The sequence below is a fragment of the Oncorhynchus clarkii genome, chromosome 4 (assembly GCF_045791955.1).
Source record: "Oncorhynchus clarkii lewisi isolate Uvic-CL-2024 chromosome 4, UVic_Ocla_1.0, whole genome shotgun sequence".
NCBI lineage: Eukaryota > Metazoa > Chordata > Actinopteri > Salmoniformes > Salmonidae > Oncorhynchus > Oncorhynchus clarkii.
The window spans coordinates 21,194,781-21,215,384 of NC_092150.1; the positions used below are offsets into that span (position 1 = coordinate 21,194,781).

Consider the following 20,604-nt stretch of genomic DNA (forward strand, 5'->3'; position numbering starts at 1 on the left):
TATTCTTATTGTGAATAGTCTAAACGTCAATTTAGAATAACATTGCAATTCAGTCAGCAATAACTTGATTCAAATACTGCTACTACTATAAGAAAAAAACATTATTTTTGAGAAGGTCCGGTCACACAAATCTCCTAGGTGTGAAAGGTCCGGATGGATATTGTAATTTATCAGCATAGTAACAACCCCCCACCTTGCAACCCATGCGACCCCAAACTGTTCACACCCCTCTTGTTGGCAGAGAGAACTTTCTGCAGTTTTAAAGCTAATTTCCTGCAATTCTACACATTTTGCCATGGGGCGGAGAGAAAATGTTGCAGTTTTAAAGCTAATTTCCTGCAATTCTACATATTTTGCCATGGGGCGGAGAGAAAATGTTGCAGTTTTAAAGTTAATTTCCTGCAATTCTACACATTTTGCCATGGGGCGGAGAGAAAATGTTGCAGTTTTAAAGCTAATTTCCTGCAATTCTACATATTTTGTCATGTCTAATGTGTGTTCATATCCCAAACGTGAAGGAATACTGTTGTTAGTGCAACGAGACTACGTGCGACCCTGACTGTCCCTCGGCACACACATCGTCTTTAAAAAAGTTACTGTGGGGTTGCGGAATCAGATAAATTCATACATAAATGAAACTGAATAAAAGCAAAGCTGCTTAACTTGAACCATTTGTTTTTAATGGAATGGTTTGGCTCACTCTGAAGACGATTGCAATGTGCCACAAATGGTCCAAAATGGGAAAATTATGCTCAATTTGCTCTTAGTAAGCATTCAGAGGCCAAATGTAGTAAATAGGTTGCTTTCACTGAACATATGGAGAGAGGTCTTGGCACTCTGCATCTTGGCAAGATTCGGTCGAATTTGGAGAGAGTTTCCCTCTTTCCACTCTCATCTTGCTTATGTTTTGGAAAGTGAGGCGAATCTCATTGGATACAGCAACAGGACAGTAACAGCAATCCTTCTACTGTGTGTGTATTGCTTTTAATAGATGCATAACACTTAGAGACACTGACATGGGTTGTCACTCATGAGCCACCTGAGTGCCCTACAGTAAACCACATGTCAAGCTGCATACCGTGAACTGTAGATTGACTCCCTGAAGTAATAATAGATCTACTGATGCTTTTTTCCATCCATCTCTGGGAAAACATGCAATGTCATTTCTTTTAGAGGTTGTAGATGTAATTGTAGGTCGGAGGATATATTGGCACGGGTGCCAATCCGGCTTCGAGGGCATTAGCCTTTTTATACAGCGTGTTACCAACATATTCAAATAATGATTGACATATTTTCATTATCGCTTCCTTGCTTGCTAGCTAGCTAACTTAGTCACATCAAAAAGTGCAGCTAGAATAACAGCAAAGTAGAAGCATTTTCATTTGTTTAAGCTGTTTTGTAGTGGCATTTATTTGGATACATCCATAACAATGACCTAATGAGGCGCGATTTCGCCTGGCATAGAAAATGTGCTCTCTCGTCAGGACACTGTTGTTCAGAGGAGCTAGCCAACAACACAGCTAACACATCACTTCAAACTGAAGCTGGAAAGACTGCAAACTAGCTGCACTTAATTTTGTTTGACCTTTTTTTTTATTGACATTTCTTTGTATATACAGTTGAAGTCGGAAGTTTACATACACCTTAGCCAAATACATTTAATCTCAGTTTTTTATCATTCCTGACATTTAATCCTAGTAAAAATTCCCTGTTTTTAGGTCAGCTAGGATCACCACTTTATTTTAAGAATGTGGAATGTCAGAATAATTGTAAAGAATGATTTATTTCAGCATTTCTTTCTTTCATCACATTTCCAGTGGGTCAGAAATTTGCATACACTCAATTAGTATTTGGTAGCGTTGCCTTTAAATTGTTTAACTTGGGTCAAACGTTTCAGGTATCCTTCCACAAGCTGGTGTAACTGAGTCAGGTTTGTAGGCCCACACTTTTTCAGTTCTGCCCTCACATTTTCTATAGGATTGAGGTTGGGCTTTGTGATGGCCACTCCGATACCTTGACTTGTTGTCCTTAAGCCATTTTGCCACAACTTTGGAAGTATGCTTGGGGTCATTGTCAATTTGGAAGACCCATTTGCGACCAAGCTTTAACTTCCTGACTGATGTCTTGAGATGCTTATCCACATAATTTTCCTACCTCATGAACACATCTATTTTGTGAAGTGCACCAGTCCCTCCTGCAGCAAAGTACCCCCACAACATGATGCTGCCACCCCCATGCTTCATGGTTGGGATGGTGTTCTTCAGCTTGCAAGCCTCCCACTTTTTCCTCCAAACATAACAATGGTCATTATGGCCAAACAGTTCTATTTTTGATTCATCAGACCAGAGGACATTTCTTAAAAAAATACGATCTTTGTCCCCATGTGCAGTTGAAAACCGTAGTCTAGCTTTTTTATGGCGGTTTTGGAGCAGTGGCTTCTTCCTTGCTGAGCGGCCTTTCAGGTTATGTCGATATGGGACTCGTTTTACAGTGGATATTGATACTTTTGTACCTGTTTCCTCCAGCATCTTCACAAGGTCCTTTGCTGTTATTCTGGGATTGATTTGCACTTTTCGCACCAAAATATGTTCATCTCTAGGAGACAGAACGCATCTCCTTCCTGAGCGGTATGATGGCTGCGTGGTCCCATGGTGTTTATACTTGCGTACTATTGTTTGTACAGATGAAAGTGGTACCTTCAGGCGTTTGGAAATTGCACCCAAGGATGAACAGGACCTGTGGAGGTCTACAATTTGTTTTCTGAGGTCTTGGCTGATTTCTTTTGATTTTCCCATGATGTCAAGCAAAGAGGCACAGAGTTTGAAGGTAGGCCTTGAAATACATCCACAAATACACCTTTAATTAACTCAAATTATGTCAATTAACCCATCAGAAGCTTCTTAACCATGGCATAATTTTCTGGAATTTTCCAAGCTGTTTAAAGGCACAGTCAAGTTAGTGTATGCAAACTTCTGACCCACTGGAATTGTGAAAGAATCTGTCTGTAAACAATTGAAAAATGATTTGTGTCATACACAAAGTAGATGTCCTAACCAACGTTTCCAAAACTATTGTTTGTTAACAAAAATTTGTGGAGTGGTTGAAAAACAAGTTTTAATGACTCCAACCTAAGTGTATGTAAACTTCCGACTTCAACTGTATCCATAAAAATTATACCAGTTGATTCATGATTTCGACTGGCTGAGAAATGCTGCCTGCCTGTCTGTTTCGTCCCAACTCTCGACGCATTCATTACTATAGGACAGCTGGAGATCAAATTTGAATATTGAAACAATGTTGCAAATGTGGGAGAGATACAAATCTCTGCTTTTGGAAACTAAATGTTAGTCTAAAACAAATGTGAGATAATGTCTAGATGCTTTTTATAGTGGAGATCAAGTTTCTAATGTGCCTGGCTGGGCTGATGAGACCGTGGATTGTGCAGTCAGATGGAACAGATTAAATAGGCATTTTAAGGTCATAGATTTAGCCGTTGGTGACTTGTGGAATAGACACCGGCAGAATGAGCTTTCAACCAATTAGCATTCAAGATTAGACCCACCGGTTGTATAATTCTCTATAGCATCCTCCGGCTATTTGTGCAGAGAAAAACACAACATTATACAGCTATCAAATCACTTAATTAATTACACGACACAGAAAGCTGTGTATAAGTAGGCTTGCTGTTTGTTTACTGCCAATTAGATATTTATCTGTTCTCCAAACAAAACAAAAGCTGTGTGTTATAGTACCTCTGCTTGCCAGCATTTGGAATAGTTCACAATGAAGCACAGTAAAGGTTTGGCAACAGTTCTACTTTTATGTATGCACAGAAATACTTAAATATATCACTCACAGATACTTACAAATACAATTAAGTATCTCTAACACTGTTGACATTAACCCATATACTTTTTTGCTTCAAGTCAAAATCTTTTTCAAGATAGTTCCTAATCAATTTGATATATAGCATTTCGAATTTCACCTTTGCAAAGTGAACATCACTTTAAATGTTCATAATGTAGTGAGAGAGAACGCTGACTAGCAGGCAACACCACGAAACACACTCTGATACTGCCCTCTTCAGGATACCTTATTCATGTCCAACATTACACTTCACTCACTACGATTGAGTGCAGCATATATGCATTCTTTGCATGTGTCGTTTTCACTTGCATAAAGATGACATGAAAGGCCATTGTCAAAGTTGTGTCATGGCATGAGTCCTGGCTGACTCTGTCTTTAGGCAACATACCTTTTAGATGTGATCACATAAAACATTTCACAACTATTCAGGGACCTGTAACTGGCTTACTCTAGCAATAAGTTGAAAATGGATTGATACTGATGCCTCTTAAGTAGTTTTGGTATATACATTTAGCAATATTCATAGTTATTGTGTTATGTAACCCCTTTCAACATAGTATAGCTAACCAGTATATTGAAATTGGTATATTTCACAAAGAAAAATAAAGTTGAATGTGTGTTTTCTCTCTATCTCTGAATATATTTGGTCTGATTTAAATGGACTCCTGCATGGAGAGAATTTTACAGGAACCTTTCAATTCACATTTGAACTGTGGATCATGCCTCTCCCGCTCACTCCAGCACAGCCTTCCTGTGGTAAACTCAGATTGCATGACAAGACAGATTACTCCACCAAACTCCCCAGGTTGGCCTAAGGGCACACATGCATTATCAATCTGTAAATTTATTTGGCAATAGGTGAATGAATCTCATGAATTGCATTGTGTAACCATGTGATTACACAAGTGGTTCTTGACTGAGTAGCCTAATGCAGTGATGCCAAACTGTGGGGGTTCTTACAGGAACCTAACATTTGGATTTGACAGGACAGCAGGTGCAGGCACTTACCTTAAATTGAGGAGATCTTTAAATTTTTCAGTTAAGGTTTGCCCTTGTATGATCTAAATGTTATGTTGTTTTACAATGATACCATATCTTAACATTTGTGTAAATCTTTCTAAAAACAGAAAATGGACACAATTCAATGGATATCAATCAACAAAGAGGTAAGAATATGTACTGTATGCCATAAGAATATGTTGAATGCTAGCTGTATTGGCTGCAGAGACTGAACTGCTCACTTTTGTGTCTGTGTCTGCAGGTATACAGACTAGGAGGCATACAAAGGTATGTCTACTGGTGTCACGACTCAGGACAAGACCCAGATGCAGACAGTTCGAATCACAGATGTTTATAGACAAAAACAGGGGGCAGGCAGATGATAGGTCAAGGTGCAGGCAGAGGTCAGTAATCCAGGGCAGTCAGAAAGGTAAAGAATGGCAGGCAGGGTCAGGGCAGAATGGTCAAAACCGGAAAAACTAGAAAACAGGGACTACAGAGAGCAGGAGTACGAGGAAAAAACACGCTGGTAGGCTTGACGAGGCAAGACGAACTGGCTACTGTCAAACAGAAAACACAGGTAGAAATACACAGGGAATGATGGGTAAAATGGGCGACACCTGGAGGGGGGTGGAGACAAGGACAAGACAGGTGAAACAGATCAGGGTGTGACAATTGTTATGCAGATCACATGTACCACCCTCATCCATTACCTCTTCAATGAAAATCCCATAGGCCTCTACGTTATGGACAAGGTATATGCATGAAAACCATCACCAAATCTTTTTTTCCCCCACATAAACCAAGGTCTGAATACTGTCATGTGCATGTTTTGTTACACATCTGTATAATTAAAAATGTTTGGATTCACAGACTTCACCCTCACTACACATCTTATGAATATAACAGGAAACCTGTTTGATCACGGTGCACTGCAAAATAATTCTGTCTATGGATACAGAGGACATCAACACATTAACATCAACACACCAGATGATATACCCACTGGACTTGGGGCTCTGCTGGGAGTTTACCATTATTTGGATTTGTTTATTCTGCTTTGTCACTAAAATCATAATAAACACTGACATCGAAAATATTGTATTATTGTCATTATTGTTATGCCTATTATTATTATTAATAATAGGGGAGCTGGTAGTTCAGATATTAACCCCAAAAGTTACTTCAAAAGGTTATTCTATGATCCATTAATTTATAGGGGTTCCCCCACAGTTTCAATTTGAAAACCCCTAAAGGATACTCCTGGAACCTTTTATTTTTAGAGAGTAGAATTGCAGGAAATAAGATTTAAAGCTGCCAAATTCTCTCCACCAACAAGAGGGGTGTGAACAGTTTGTGTCATGAACAGTGCTTGTGCCCATAGAAATAGATGTGGGATGTTCCCCAATGATGGAAGGGGGACCCCGAGTGAAAAGGTTTGGAAACCCCTGGCCTAATGGTTGGTATTTAATCAAGTTGGCGTTTTGCTCCCATTAAAATATGTTTTAATTTCCTCTATCTTTTACCACATGTATGATTGACATTGTCAAGTCCGATTTTACAGGTGATGGAGGATGTTATTCTTCTCCAATATCGATCATTTTTGCAGAGCATTACATGTATAGCCTACATCTTAACGTTTTAACAGCACCAATATTTTACTGCACATGGCCTAAATGTGTTGGTCCAACCACTTATCTTGTTTACTGTCAGTGGTCCCACACTGCATTATAAGATTATGCATTTCTGCTTCACTTTTTTTCCTTCATGATTCAACAATTGTTTTAAATAAATAAAAAGCTGTATAATGTCTCCTGATGGGCCAAATCCAAATTAGAGATTTCGGTCGCAATGATGTGGCAGTCTAAAAAACGGCAAATCTCTAACGTGCGGTACAGACTGTCCATGTGCTGAACTGGTGCTGGATCTGCCTCCATGGAACCAACAAATATATACTTTTATAGAAACTGTATGGAAACTATAGGCTACTACATTTTAATAATAAAGGCAATATACTTTGAAATGTTCGATTCAAGTAGGCCTATTTCTGATGTAAACCTAACTTGGGTTTAAGCTATATTAATACAATTGATTTAGCCTGTAAGGCCTATCCATGAGAGAACGTAACGAGGTAAAGGTATCCTGATGACGACTCATTTATGAAATCCATCATTTACATTTTAAAACTAACTTCATGGTGGAGTTTCTATGAAGTTTGCGCCACATGGTTTCACATTGAAAACTCATTCAGGCTAAAATACAAAAGCAACGTTTTTGTCCGTTCTGCAAGTTATCCTCAGTTTGATTTTCTGCTAATTTCATTTGAAATAAACCTACAGATAAGAGATGATAGAAAAATAACTACCCAACATCGTTTTTTAAAGAAGTACATGTAAAAGAAAACAGAGTGACCAATCCCAAGTATGTCGAGGTTAAAATAACTTTCCAATTAGAGATGGTTGTGATTTCAGAATTGTATTTTCCCTTTTGTCTCCTTTTGATTCGTGCAACCATGGACCAGTGAATGTTTCTCGACAGTTAATTAGACATTTCAGCAGCTAGCCAAAACCTGTTGCATTAGTTATTCTGATTTCATTCCTTATAGGCTGAGTTTAACAAACAGTCGTCCAAGCAAGTGAATTCGTTTGGCCAGAGGCTTTCTATTCAACAAAAGATAGTTGAGTTTTCTGTTTGTTTCCTGTTTAATTAATGTTGTTCTTGTCGTCCTTTACAAAACTATCAAAAACATTGTTATAGCATTTCCTCCTGCTTAGGGGTTTTATAGAATAAACAATGATTGGATGTCAGACCTAAAACATATAGACAAACCAACCACAAATAAACAAGAAACCATAAAATTGATCCCACAGTGTAATGTAAAATATCTCATACACTCTAAAAATAAAAGGCTCCTGGAGTATCTTTAGGGGTTCTTCAAATTGAAACTGGGAGGGAACTCCTATAAGTTCATCAAAAAAACCTTTAAAAAAGGGTTCTTCAAAGAACTCCTATAAATGGATCCTCAAAGACCCCTTTGAAGAACCTTTTGGGGTTCGATTTCTGAACTACCCCCCTCCCCTATTATTATTAATAATACGAAAATAACAATAAGAAAAATAATACAATATTTTAGTTGTCAGTGTTTATTATGATTTTAGTGGCAAAGTAGTAGTAAAATCCAAATATAAGGTAAACTCCCAGCAGAGCCCCAAGTCCAATGCGTATATTAGTGTTAACCTGGAAATGATTTAGTATTTTAAATCCCATGTCAGGAAAAATAAAAATAATTATTATTCTTCAAAAATGTAGCTAAGGGACATTAAGCTTAACTGTCAAAGTAATGTGACATTTGAAAAATATTACTGTTTGTTTCAAAGATATACTATTTTGTTTTACCTCATATCACTAGTTTGGGCAAAAAGGTTTGAAGTTTGTCTTCAAATTATACATTTACGGTTATTGATAATCAAAGCATGGTAAAAAAAAAAACAACAACATGAATTTCACCCCAATCGATTTAAAAAATGTTTTATGTTATCCAAGAGTTGAGCAACAAGTTACAATTTTATTTTAGCATATGAAGGGTTAAATACTCTGGCAAATTATGTTGTATTCCATTAGCAGATTTGATGGAAATCATGCTTTCAATTGTATAAACCAGCATTTTCTAAAACAGAATATAATGTCAAGTTTGCCTGGGTCGGGCCTAGATCTAACTGTATCAAACATTATCGCACCATTAACAAATAAAAAGTGCATTAAAAGTAAAAGGAAGAAAACACACACACACACACACACACACACACACACACACACACACATTCTGCCTCTCCAACTCTTGAATGGATTGTCTCATTTCTGTCTCATATATTAACAAATACTCCAGTATGGATTTTGTATGATCAGTTGACTGTTAAAATGCAAACCTGAGACTTAAATTCAAACAGGTGTATTATCCCATTGCATAACCAAGCTCGTAAGCCTAGTCTAGATAAGACCTTAATATTCTTCATCAAATTATGCTATTAAGATTCTAATTAACAGGGCCGTTTGACCTTTGACGTCAAACAGTGAAGGGAAATCGAAAGAGGAGAATAATTCAGTAACTGCCTATACATTGGGGATTTCATTGCTACTGAAAATCATTAGTTCAGGTTAGATAGCGACAAAAAGGCTTGCATGTGAGAGACAATTTCTTCAAACCAGATTCTATAATTGCACTAAAGACCAAATCCTTCAATCAAAGAATGTATATTCATTTAGGTCAATTTTCACTGTTACAATTCTACAACTATGTAGTAATATTATACTGCTTTATCATTTTGGAAGAATGTGCTCATGGCCTACACTTTTCAGTAACACTTTATTTTAAGGGTCTATAATAAACCATTTATAAGGCATTTATAAACAGTCTGATCAACATTTATTGATCATTACTCCCACATTTGTAAATGCTATTAAGCTAGTTATTCACACGTGATGTTTAACGAAATACATGTTTAAGAAAATATATATTTTCTTAAACATCCTGTGTTGTGTGCTTATTCTTTACCAGGTACTGCAGGAATGTCTACCAATGGCATGTCCATATTTTTGTGAGAAGTTACACTGGTCACTCAAAACATTTATAAAGTATTTATAAAGTATAAATAGCACTCACTTTAGATTTAAAACTGCCAAAATACGTTACTAATGATTGGTAAATGGTTTGCTAATGTGGGGGTAATGATTACTAAATGGTGAACATACAATTTATAAATGCCTTATAAAAATGGTTTATTACAGACCCTAAAAATAAAGTCTTACCCAGTTTTCAAACAATTCAGTCCTAATGAACTGAAACGCAGAAAGCAGTTGAACACACTGGGTTAATTATTTGGAAATGTCACACTTATAAACTTAATCTATTATTAAGCTGCAGAAACCAGTTAATTTCGTGGAAAAGTCCATTTATAAGAATACTTATACTACATTCATGAAAAGGGAATATCAATAGAGAAACGATTAAGCTACGACTTATGAATAATTATTCATTAATTACAAATTATCTTGTGTTTGGAATATTAGGCTATTATAGTCAACTTCAGATGTATTTTCCTTGAGGATGGACGCCCTTCTCCCCTCTGAAAGGTTTGAGCAAAGTGGGGTTAAAAACAATGACAGATTTGACAACACCTGACACGTTGACAGCTCTTCAAACTATTGTGCAGGTGTAATAAATACTGAGGATGTGACACACACACACACACACACACACACACACACACACACACACACACACACACACACACACACACAATAAAAACAAGACCAATATTGGTATAGGCTGTTATATCTCTATTATAGAATGTATATCTCTCTGAGATTACAACATGTTTTGTAATAGCGGCTCACAGTGGGCAATAGTTGTCTTTTTGCTTTTTATAAACTACGCCATCAAGTGCAACACTAATAGAATGCGTTAAGCCACACACACTAGCTCTCCCTCTCTCTCGCACACACACACACACACACACACACACATACACCCGCGCACACAGACACACACACACCACCTTCGCGTTTCATCTATTCCTTCTCCGAGACGACTGTAAGATCTCCTATGAGCCCATCGTTCGGGACGTCTTTAAGGACGTTCACATACAGACGAAGCATTGATACCACATATTAAGGACATCTAGGCTATGTGTAGCCTACAATGCTGCAAATCAATGAGACCGAAGGATCAGTTCTGTAATTTAAAGATATAAAAACAATAACAGCACTATACATTACGACACCATCAAGCGGTAAACAGTTTGCAGAATCTACCCGAAATCGTTCAGCCCGTAGCTATATTATAGGGAAATCTTTATGTTGTCCTATTTTACCTTGTAGCGAAGATTCTACGGGGATTGACGCTGCAGACTTCGCGTGGGACGTTTCTATTTGATCTCTGCGGGTTATTCTCCCCTCCGAAGACCACGGATTACTTCTGTTCGCGGATAAATGGATATGGAATAATAATAAAAACCCGTCGACGAGATGACCATGCTTTGAACCGCGGTGCTGCATAAACGATAACTTGTCTGGGGGGGTTGGCAGTTTCGCTTCGAAATGGTACGTTTACAAATCAATTTCATCTTTATTTGTCCATGTTACAACAGACGCAAAGCGAGAATGATCACGCGTCAGTTGTGTGCACTCTGTAAAGTCAAATTGAGATTGCGTAGAGCTGCATTTTGGTGTTCTGCTCCTTTCCGTCTTTCTCGGCAGGCTACTCCTTTTATTGTTGGTTTTCAGCCAAGAGGAGTATTTGTGGGAAAGGCTAGAAATGCAGACATATGGTGTATTTATGTTACACCTGCGCGTAATGATTGATATAGCCTACAAAGCGTTTTGGCACTTCTCCGCAGTGAAAGTTATTAGTTTTTTTTGTTGCCAGTTTGAGTAGTGCAGCGCAGATGTATATTCACCACGGGATGTTGAATTTCAAAGCCAATATACTCTGAGCCCGGTTAGAGTTTGTTCAGCAGAAAATGGCCGTAGCCAGAGCCAGAGCCGCAGGGGCGCCGGCTTGAATTTGAACCATAGACCGACAGAGGCGCTCGGTCCCTGGATCTAGTGCCGTTATAACCCACATAGCCTACTTGCATAGTAGCAATCGGAGTGTTTTGAAAGTGCACTCAATTGGCATGGGGATATTTAGAGTCTGTGTGAAAGCAATGTATTTTCTCTGGCCTACTGTTTTGGAAATATCAAATAAATATATTCAGGGCGTTATATTTTGGGATGTCATAGATAACAAAATGGCCAATTCTTCCAGTTATGTCTGAACTGCAGTTCACTTCACTTCATGAAGGCTGATTTACCCACCACCAACGAACCGCTACAGACATTAAACTTGTGCTACATGGATTGGATTCAGTTATTAGTTTATACTTGGCTTATATAACGTTATTGCCAATTCAGGGTGTTAACTAATATTGATGCAGACAACCTTGTCCCTTCAGACTGATCTCAGAATAGTTTTCTCAACTTTGCCAGATATAAACTGGTCTGGTACTCACTTAAAGTAGACCAAGAAAGTTTATATTTCATTTTTCTCTTCTGGCTTCATGGAGAGTCGTTGATACTCTTGTGTTCGTGATGAAATGGGGATATATCTTTTAAGGAGAGATATAGGAATATTGAGCCTATTTTAGTATAGAATCCCAACCATTGATATCAATCAAACTGTGTAACATTTGGAGTCTTTTCAAACTTTAATGCTACAATGACTTTATACGTACACTTTATTGACTACTTACTATCCCTTAGTTTAAAACGTGTTGTTGTGTGCATAGTTACAAAAGCAGAATGTGTCCATAAAGTCGAAAGAGATCATCTTTGTTGGATAGTTCTCCAAATATTATTGTTATTACACCGACCACTTGTTTTGTGTGCAAGTCACATCTGACAATAATAAATACAATACTGTAGAAATTGATAAAAGTAGCTTACATCAGAATTCAATGAAAAGTAACAGTATGCTCACCACTGACGTCTCTGCGTTTTTACGCACAGCCTTGAATAGCTTATTATTAGTTTGTATAGATGTCAGTGTGACATGGCCTACCTATGTGCATGCATATATTATAGAAAACAGTTACCTTTATAACGGATGATGCATTTAGAAGCTTGGTTTTCTGAATGGTAGGCTATAATTGCATGATTAGGATATCTACGTCATCTGAGTTTTTTAAAAACAAATCTTAGCAATTCTGATCATTTCCTAAAGCTGTTGAACTTAGATTACATTACATTTTAGTCATTTACAGTAGTGAGAGCCTACATTTTCTTACCATGCTCTACCAACTGAGCCACACGGGACCGCAGCTTAATGAAGTGTAGTAATAACAGCTCAATTAAGTGTAGTTCATTTTGTAGTTTAGTCATGAGGCCACTTGGTAGTGCAGGCTACTGTATCTGTGAACCAACGCACTCAAATGGTTCATAGGCCAATTACGCAGCAAGTTGCCACAGACAAGATTTTGAATTAACGCTACAAGCGCACATGGAATGTCGCTGTCCTCGATGCTGGGATAGGCTATGCGAGGGAGGGAGTGTGCGCCCTTGCATGGGCGAGAGAAAGTCCTCTGCAATTTGTCTTTCTAACCATCCGTACCAGTGTTGCACCTGATCTAAGCACATTACTTTGTTTAATTCGTGGATTTAACTGGTATTGCCACATGGAATCAGGGTTACTGCTTCTTTAAGTGATTTTTTGGGGATGGGCTATTTTCATAACGTCATTTAATTCCTCCCTCTTTTTCATTTTCTCGTTCTTTGATTATTTTTTCTCCCCCCATTTCCTAAATGGAACAGATTGCCCGAGCATTTTCATTTCCCAGCTTTCCCAATTTGTTGTATTAAAAGTTAGCCTACTCTTTTTATTTTACAGTATTTTTAAGTTGAACTTTTCTTCTGTGTTTGAGGGCTTACATCTCAGTGGACGTAAACTGCAAGTCAATTGAGGCGATGGTGGAGGTGCAATGATGATGATGAACTTTAAAATAATGATTCACTAACTTGTTTGTCTTTTTCTACCTGACAAGTTGTTATAAGTTCCTTTTCATCATGATGTACTCTCCTCTCTGTCTTACTCAGGTAAATTATTCCTTACTTTTTGGGGGGAGTTATTATGCATGTGCGTCTGTCTTGACTGAACGTGGCTGTGAAATGCAGATGATATTTCAGTTTAGAAAAGGGCGGGATGAGTGTTGTTGGCACAGTCCATAACGAGACGCGGAAACCCGAGTCTCTCAGCCTCTATTAACTTCAGCCTTTTTGTTATCACTATTTTACTCAATAGCATTATGCCGACTCATATTTAACGTATATTTTTAGTCTCAGATTTTCATGAAATTTGTTTACCTTGGAGAAGTATAAGGCTATATCCGCATTTTCATTCATTAGCTGTGACCGATGCAGGCTGTGCATGCCGGAAGTATCATCAGAATTGTTAATCATAAAGTATCATCAAAAATTAGGCTATCAACCCTGTGTATGGGAGCGTTTTCCCCGAAGTATTCTACTCATTTTTGAGTTTAGGAGGGACAACAAACCACCCCGAGAACTGTGGTCAGGCAAGGGAGCACTTCGGTTTAGTATTGATGTCCTGATTAATTATTTAAATGCTTATAATCTTTGGAAATAAAAAAGGCAATACAAACCAATAGCTTGTCGTTGGATAAGGATTAGTGTTTGTTCTCTCTCTCATGAAGTAGTGTGCACTTGTGTTGCACTTGTGTTTTGCGGCATTTTGTGTATCCAAATAGTCTATCAGTTTATTGAGAACACTACTCAGCAGACTGTGAAATCAGCATGTTTATTTAGAATATGTAATAGTGAACAAGTCAGAGCCACAGTTCTTACCTGATGTTGATTCTTTCTAATTGTATTTTTGTCGTATGCATGAGAATTTGGCCTATTTTGAGTCAGGTTGACGCACGGTTTTGGACATCTAGTTAAATAAAAATAAATGTTGATCTAGTATGCATCCAATTAACATTTAATTAAGTTGTAATTGAGTGGATAATATTGCATACAATTTTAATGTAAAACTTAGAGAGAAGTGATATGTAAAGAAAGGCACTGCCTGGCCTATATGATAAATCAAGTAGCCTATGACCTTTCTATTGCAAGGTAGGCATGCCTATTACAGGCCATGGCTGGTTTTGAGGAGCCTATTTCAAGATATAGGTGGATGTATTTCACTTGGGTAAAACTGTCCAAATAGAAAAAAATCTCTCTTCAATTTATTGATAGCCTTTAGCTGCCATTTACACGCAATAAGGTATAGCCACAAAGTCTTCGTATAGGCCTACTGTAGTTCACCAGTAAAATTATCATTTTTTGGTCATTTTCAAATGGAATTACATTTAACTTAATTCCAAAGTACATAGTAATAAAGGGATTGTAAATCAATATTATACCTTGTTTTAATAGCTGAAGACATAAATAGTACTGTAGTTTCAGTGAATAAATGCACTTGCAAGAGGAATCCAGGAAAGAAGGGTTTGGGTTTTCTTGCATGGTTCTAAACTGTTATGGAAAAGGACTGTTTCTAATTCAGTAGAGGAAAGAATATTAGGCTAAATTCCTCATGTTGCTGTATGCAACAGGTTCCATATGTTTTACTGAATGTATATTTCAATAGTATTTTAACTTAACATTGTAGTAATACTGGTGACAGTTGTATTATTAGTGTGCTTATGGAGTTGCCTTATATGAATAGTATCAGTTCAAACATAATAATGCATTAAGGACTTGGCCTATTTTTATTTACAAACTTGTATTGATGTCTAAGGTAGTGGCATTATATTTTTACTGAAATGTCCAGTATATAGTTATGAATGGTTAAAATGAGCTGATGAATGTATTGTTTATTCATTGAGATTATCCAAATGAAATAATGAAGTTGGTAAACCAAGTGTGATGTGAAAAGAAGTTCTATTTTTGGTCTTGAAATTAAGTCTGGAAGGCAATACACTCCCAGTGTATGCAGCCAACTGGGTTGTTGCATTGCTCATATGCATATCTTTAAACGTTTGGAACATTAGTGAATTCAGACTTGTTTAATGGTAGTAGAATATCAGTGTTGTTTGTAATATTTAGATGATTGCTAATAAAGCTAAATAGTTCATTTTAAAACAGCAGAGATGGGCTCTTTTCCTTGAGGTGAGAGGTCACAACATAATAATACATTCCTATGTATTTGAACTTTTAAACACTTGTGACAATGTGTACAAATACATCTGAATTCTGAATAATAATAGACCTATAATAACTAAATGAGGGGAAGACATTTTTGTTTACAAAAAAGCACTCTGCTATAGTTTTCTAAAGTTGGAGTTATGGTTGAGGGACTTTGCCGTACTAATTTGTGAGCCATGAACTACCCGCTTGCCTCCACCTTAGGAGAGCTGCTCTCTTGTCCAGCTCAAGTTGCACCTTTTCCTGGGGTGGATTTTGAGAGGGTCTGATAGCGGGAGTGAGCCAGGCTGAGCTCCACAGTGTGCTGCTACTCTGTACTGTAGCTGTAGCAGACCAGCCAGCTAGGCAGGCAGGCGGGAGGTGCAGGGCCGTACCAGACTTGTGTGAGGCCTCTCGTCTGCTGTCTGTCTGAGGCAAGGAGAGAGGAAGGCAGGGAGAGAGGGAGGCAGAGCGTGCCAGACAACACTGCTGCCGCTCTGGTTCTGCTGGCAACCTGAAGGGCTGTGGCACTGCTAACGCTAAACACAAGTTATTACGCATTATTCCTTTACTGCTTCTTTTCCTCTCTGTTGCTGACAAATGCAGATACATGAAAACATTTTGTTACCTCTTCCAAGAAGCTGATTTGATTCTTCACTTCCGAGTTTAATTTAGATGAAATCATAAGCGATTCTCCTTTAAGGTCTGACTGAGTTTTTGCTGACCCCTAAACCTCTGTGATTAGCAAATAATTTTCAGCAGGTTTCCCTGCTTGAAGGATGGGGACTCGGTTGTGGTAGTGGGCTTAAGGGGCATAACCCGAAGCTAGTATCAGTATGGTCAATAAACCTTGCCATGACTAAGTGCATGCCCTGTGCTACAAAGTGACAGCCAAACCAGGATATTCCTACAGCAGCATTTGAAAAGAGATGTAGGATAATATCAATTTGAAGAGGGATTAGGGCAAGACAATGAGTTTGCAGGGGTTTAATACTTGTAAGCATACATGTGAAATTCCTGGAAGATATTTCCTGAATTTATCATGGTGAATCACATGATCATGAATAACATAAAATGATGACCCACCTTTTGTTTTGTAAAGGCATACATTTTCATGGTAGAGTACTTTGAAACATGTCAGCTTATATTATCTGTCAATATTGTATTCTTTTGATTAGTTAGTAAGACCATGCCGCTGATGCGTTGTGTGTCTGCTGGAGATCTGTGAGTCTCAAATCCCACTGTGCTGGAAGTGCACTGTCATGCCCCCATTTTCTCATCCATTCAGTCTGTTAGAGCTGCAATTAGTGCCCCGAGGGAGAACCCAGCATCGGGCCGAGCCAGGCCTGAGCCGGTCGCTACACAGCCCAACCATTTCACCATATTAAAACGCACCCAACTTTCATTAATTTCTGTCATTTTTCAAGTTCTACTTTTTTGGTCTATGTATTGTTGTAATGGATGTGAATTCTAAACCTCTATTGATATGTCTCTCTCATTCAACACAGGCCTGTCTTTTTGTCCATGCTGTACGTATAGTTTGCACGGTTGTTTCCATTGATCCACCCGCATAATAGTTTTGCTTTTGTGTAATCAGTGCCTGCGTTGCATAAGCGCGTTGTAAAATGTAGGTTTTCCCCAAGTTATTTTTAGGCCCAGCCTCAACAAGAACAATTTTTGCGTGTAACAGTTGTTCTGGGGGTAGCAGACAGAGCAGGCCCTTCTTTAATTTATGCTGAAATGTTCTGCACCCCTCGCCATGGTTGGACACATTGTGTTTGAAGTGCCGCTCGCTGCTCTCACAAACCCAACAGTTTCCAAAAGAACCCCTGCTGGGTAGAGACTGGTATCTCTGAAGGCATCATTGCCGGAATGGGGGTGGGGAGAGTTCATTCGGAACAGAAATGCTTGCCCCACTTTTCCTCTCAGTGTCCTGAGTGGCACAACAGTCCTGGACGTGCTGTCCCTCTTCACCGCTCATCAGATGCACTGCATCTAGTGATGGTCGCTCCCTGCCTGTGTGTGCCAATCTACATACTAATGAAGTTTATTTTGATTATTGGACTCTCCAGAGTGTTGGGGGAGGGTCTTCTACTTTTTAAAAGTCTTTATTTATTCATGTCAGGAAGTGGAAAAATGGGACGGGTCTTAAGTAGAGCAGCTGCCTTCATGTGTTGATCCTGTTGACTGTCTGATTGTCACTAGGGGAAAGTGGGGAAAGTGGGAGGGCGGGGGCCCTGAAAAGTGCCCGCAGTTATAAAACCTAGAGCTCTTGTCATAGAGACTGGGACTCCATGTGGCCGTCGTTGCAGATGTCTGTCGAAGGTTGGCTGCATTTTATATCACACCCAGGTTCCTCGGCAGGGAGCATGGTGAGCAGAATTTTTAAATATTTACAGTATGATGCCTTGTTTAAATTCCACCTGAATATGCAGACTCCTCTCATCGGCAGCCAGGGGAGGTTAGAACTGAGGAAGCTTTCTGGGCTTTTCACTTTGGGCCAGGCCAGACCAGGGTGTAGCTAGCTGTCTGTGACAGGCACAGCCAGGTTGGCAATGTCTCTCTTGTGGAATGATGCTTATAATGGATTCCTTGGCCTGCAAAGTCCTGGCGCAGAACTGGTATACAGGAGCCAGTTATAACAACTGACTTGGGTCTCTGAAGTGCTATTAGGATTCTGAGATAGAAGGAATTAAAAACACAAACAATTAGGCTACACTTCAGCTCTGTGGTTGTGTTCCCAATTCCTATTCAGTTGTTATTTGTATTTGGTACAAATATGTATCATATCTATTATTATATACCCACATGGACAGTTTTGGATATGATAAGACATAGTCTTTGCTGTGTTTACTATCAGTGTATATGTCTTGGAAATGGATGAAAGCTTGTCAAGGCAGGCAGTTTCATAGTTAGAGGGTTTGAGGCTCAGCGTTAGGAGGTTTGAGGCTCAGAGTTAGGAGTTTTGAGGCTCAGCGTTAGGGGGTTTGAGGCTCAGAGTTATGGTGTTTGAGGCTCAGAGTTAGGAGATTTGAGGCTCAGCGTTAGGAGGTTTGAGGCTCATAGTTAGGAGGTTTGAGGCTCAGAGTTAGGAGGTTTGAGGCTCAGAGTTAGGAGGTTTGAGGCTCAGAGTTAGGAGATTTGAGGCTCAGAGTTAGGAGGTTTGAGGTTCAGAGTTAGGAGGTTTGAGGTTCAGCGTTAGGTTTGAGGCTCAGAGTTATGGTGTTTGAGGCTCAGAGTTAGGAGATTTGAGGCTCAGCGTTAGGAGGTTTGAGGCTCAGAGTTAGGAGATTTGAGGCTCAGCGTTAGGAGGTTTGAGGCTCAGAGTTAGGAGGTTTGAGGCTCAGAGTTAGGAGGTTTGAGGCTCAGAGTTAGGAGGTTTGAGGCTCAGTTAGGGTGTTTGAGGTTCAGTAGTAGGTCGACGTGAGAAGAACCTCAGTTCTTGGCAACACAAACAGAGTGCTGCTGGAGAGGCTTTTTGAAATGGTCCAACTGGAGGGCTATCAAAAATATACTGTTGCCGTGGCACAGCGCTGTGTTTATTTAAAATATCTTTGGTCCACTGCTGTTGCCAATGTAGCCTCGTTATGCACTGAACTGAATTCCTGGGTTTTAACCGTTCACTTATTCTTTCTTTCTAATGTCCACCAAACTTTATTCTTAAATGTACCATGGAATGAATAAAATGGGAATAGTTTCTTAAGGATTTTGCTCAACTCATCAGAGCTTCATGTTGTCTTTGTGTGAGGCTGTACGCCACGTAGTTTATATTGAGCCGACAGTGATATTGATTGTTTATCAGGAATACTCTGGCACTTGACAAGTCTCAACACAGAGGGATAGAAAGGGAATTCAGGGTTTTGGCTCTGTGTGTGTGTGTGTGTGTGTGTGTTAGAGGTGAGGGGTGGCAGTGGAGAGGGCAGATCCCTTTGCCATCTCTTCTTCTGTGTACTGTAATACAAAAGAACGGTATAGACAGCAATTGCTTTAGCAGTGTGTGAAGAAGGGGCTGTTGTTTGTGACCGTATGAGAGGAATGGTAAGCGAGGAGCTAGAGCTGTATTTTGTGATTGGGATCCAGTCATGCACAACGACCACTGCGGGTGCTTTCAGAAGGTGAATCATACACATTTTGTATGGCTTGAGCTTTTATTCTAGAGCTGAAATTCAAATGTCTTTGCTCAGTTTTGGACAATGTAAGACAGCCATGTGTGACTTCCAGTCTCTCTTCACAGTTTTTTAAATGTATTTTTTAATTAATGACGTTTTGAGTAGCTTGTCCACCACTTTATTTCAATCCTTGATATGAATATGGGTACTTCATTACCAGCTGAAATTAGGACTAAGTAGCTTAGAAACGGCATCTAATTAATTGTGTGCGAGGCACTAATGAATGCAACGTAGTTTATTGGTATATTTCAGAATGCATGCTTCTGAGAACCTACTCAGTTGAAGCACCAGTGATGCTTCTCATAGGGGAAAATAGGCTTATTATCTGTCCCTTCATCTCTCCTATCTGGGTTCATACAGTACAATAGCCTTCCTAGAGCCTAATCCATAGCCCATCATCTCATCACATCCAGGTCAGGGGGCACAGCAGGTTCTGTACTGTTGCAGTAGAAGCCCAGTAGTCTCTGGCTTGGCCTAAGGGACTTCTCCCAGTCCACCAGCAGACCTGCAGTACAGTATGGATGGGTATTGTGTTGTACTGTATGGTCGTGCCCTCTGCAACATGCTCCCTCTCATCTCCTGTGTTCCTCTTGGACAAGTGCAGTAGGTCATTTGTGATTTCAGAAGGGGGAAGAGTTTTAAGGAGCCCAGTGCACATACTGTAGGTGCAGTTTCTCACCGATTGACCTATAACAGGCTGCCTGTAATAACCAGAACAAAATCAATTCCTATGTTTCTTTAGCAGAACACAAGCATAAAACGTTTGCAGTATAGGAAACTGTTCTGCAGGTGTGGCAGGTTGGAAGTCATACGTATTGTTGATTGTAACATTGATATATAGATGACATTTAGA

The 20,604-nt window shown here is 39.1% G+C and overlaps 1 protein-coding gene across 14 annotated transcripts in view; it reads left to right on the plus strand.

The window, feature by feature from the left end:
- The first annotated feature begins 10,345 nt into the window (after positions 1 to 10,345).
- The window catches only part of LOC139406588 (nuclear factor 1 C-type-like), a 122,583-nt gene continuing 112,324 nt past the window's right edge, over positions 10,346 to 20,604 (plus strand). For 7 of the 14 annotated variants that reach the window (XM_071149331.1, XM_071149332.1, XM_071149335.1 and 4 more), the window contains exon 1: positions 17,779 to 17,954. In XM_071149331.1, coding sequence (XP_071005432.1) covers positions 17,877 to 17,954 — 78 coding nt within the window. In that variant the 5' untranslated portion in view covers positions 17,779 to 17,876. Of the gene's footprint in view, positions 10,966 to 12,840; positions 13,495 to 17,778; positions 17,955 to 20,604 lie in introns of those variants that run through there. The other 7 variants (XM_071149342.1, XM_071149336.1, XM_071149338.1 and 4 more) reach the window with 7 other exon arrangements.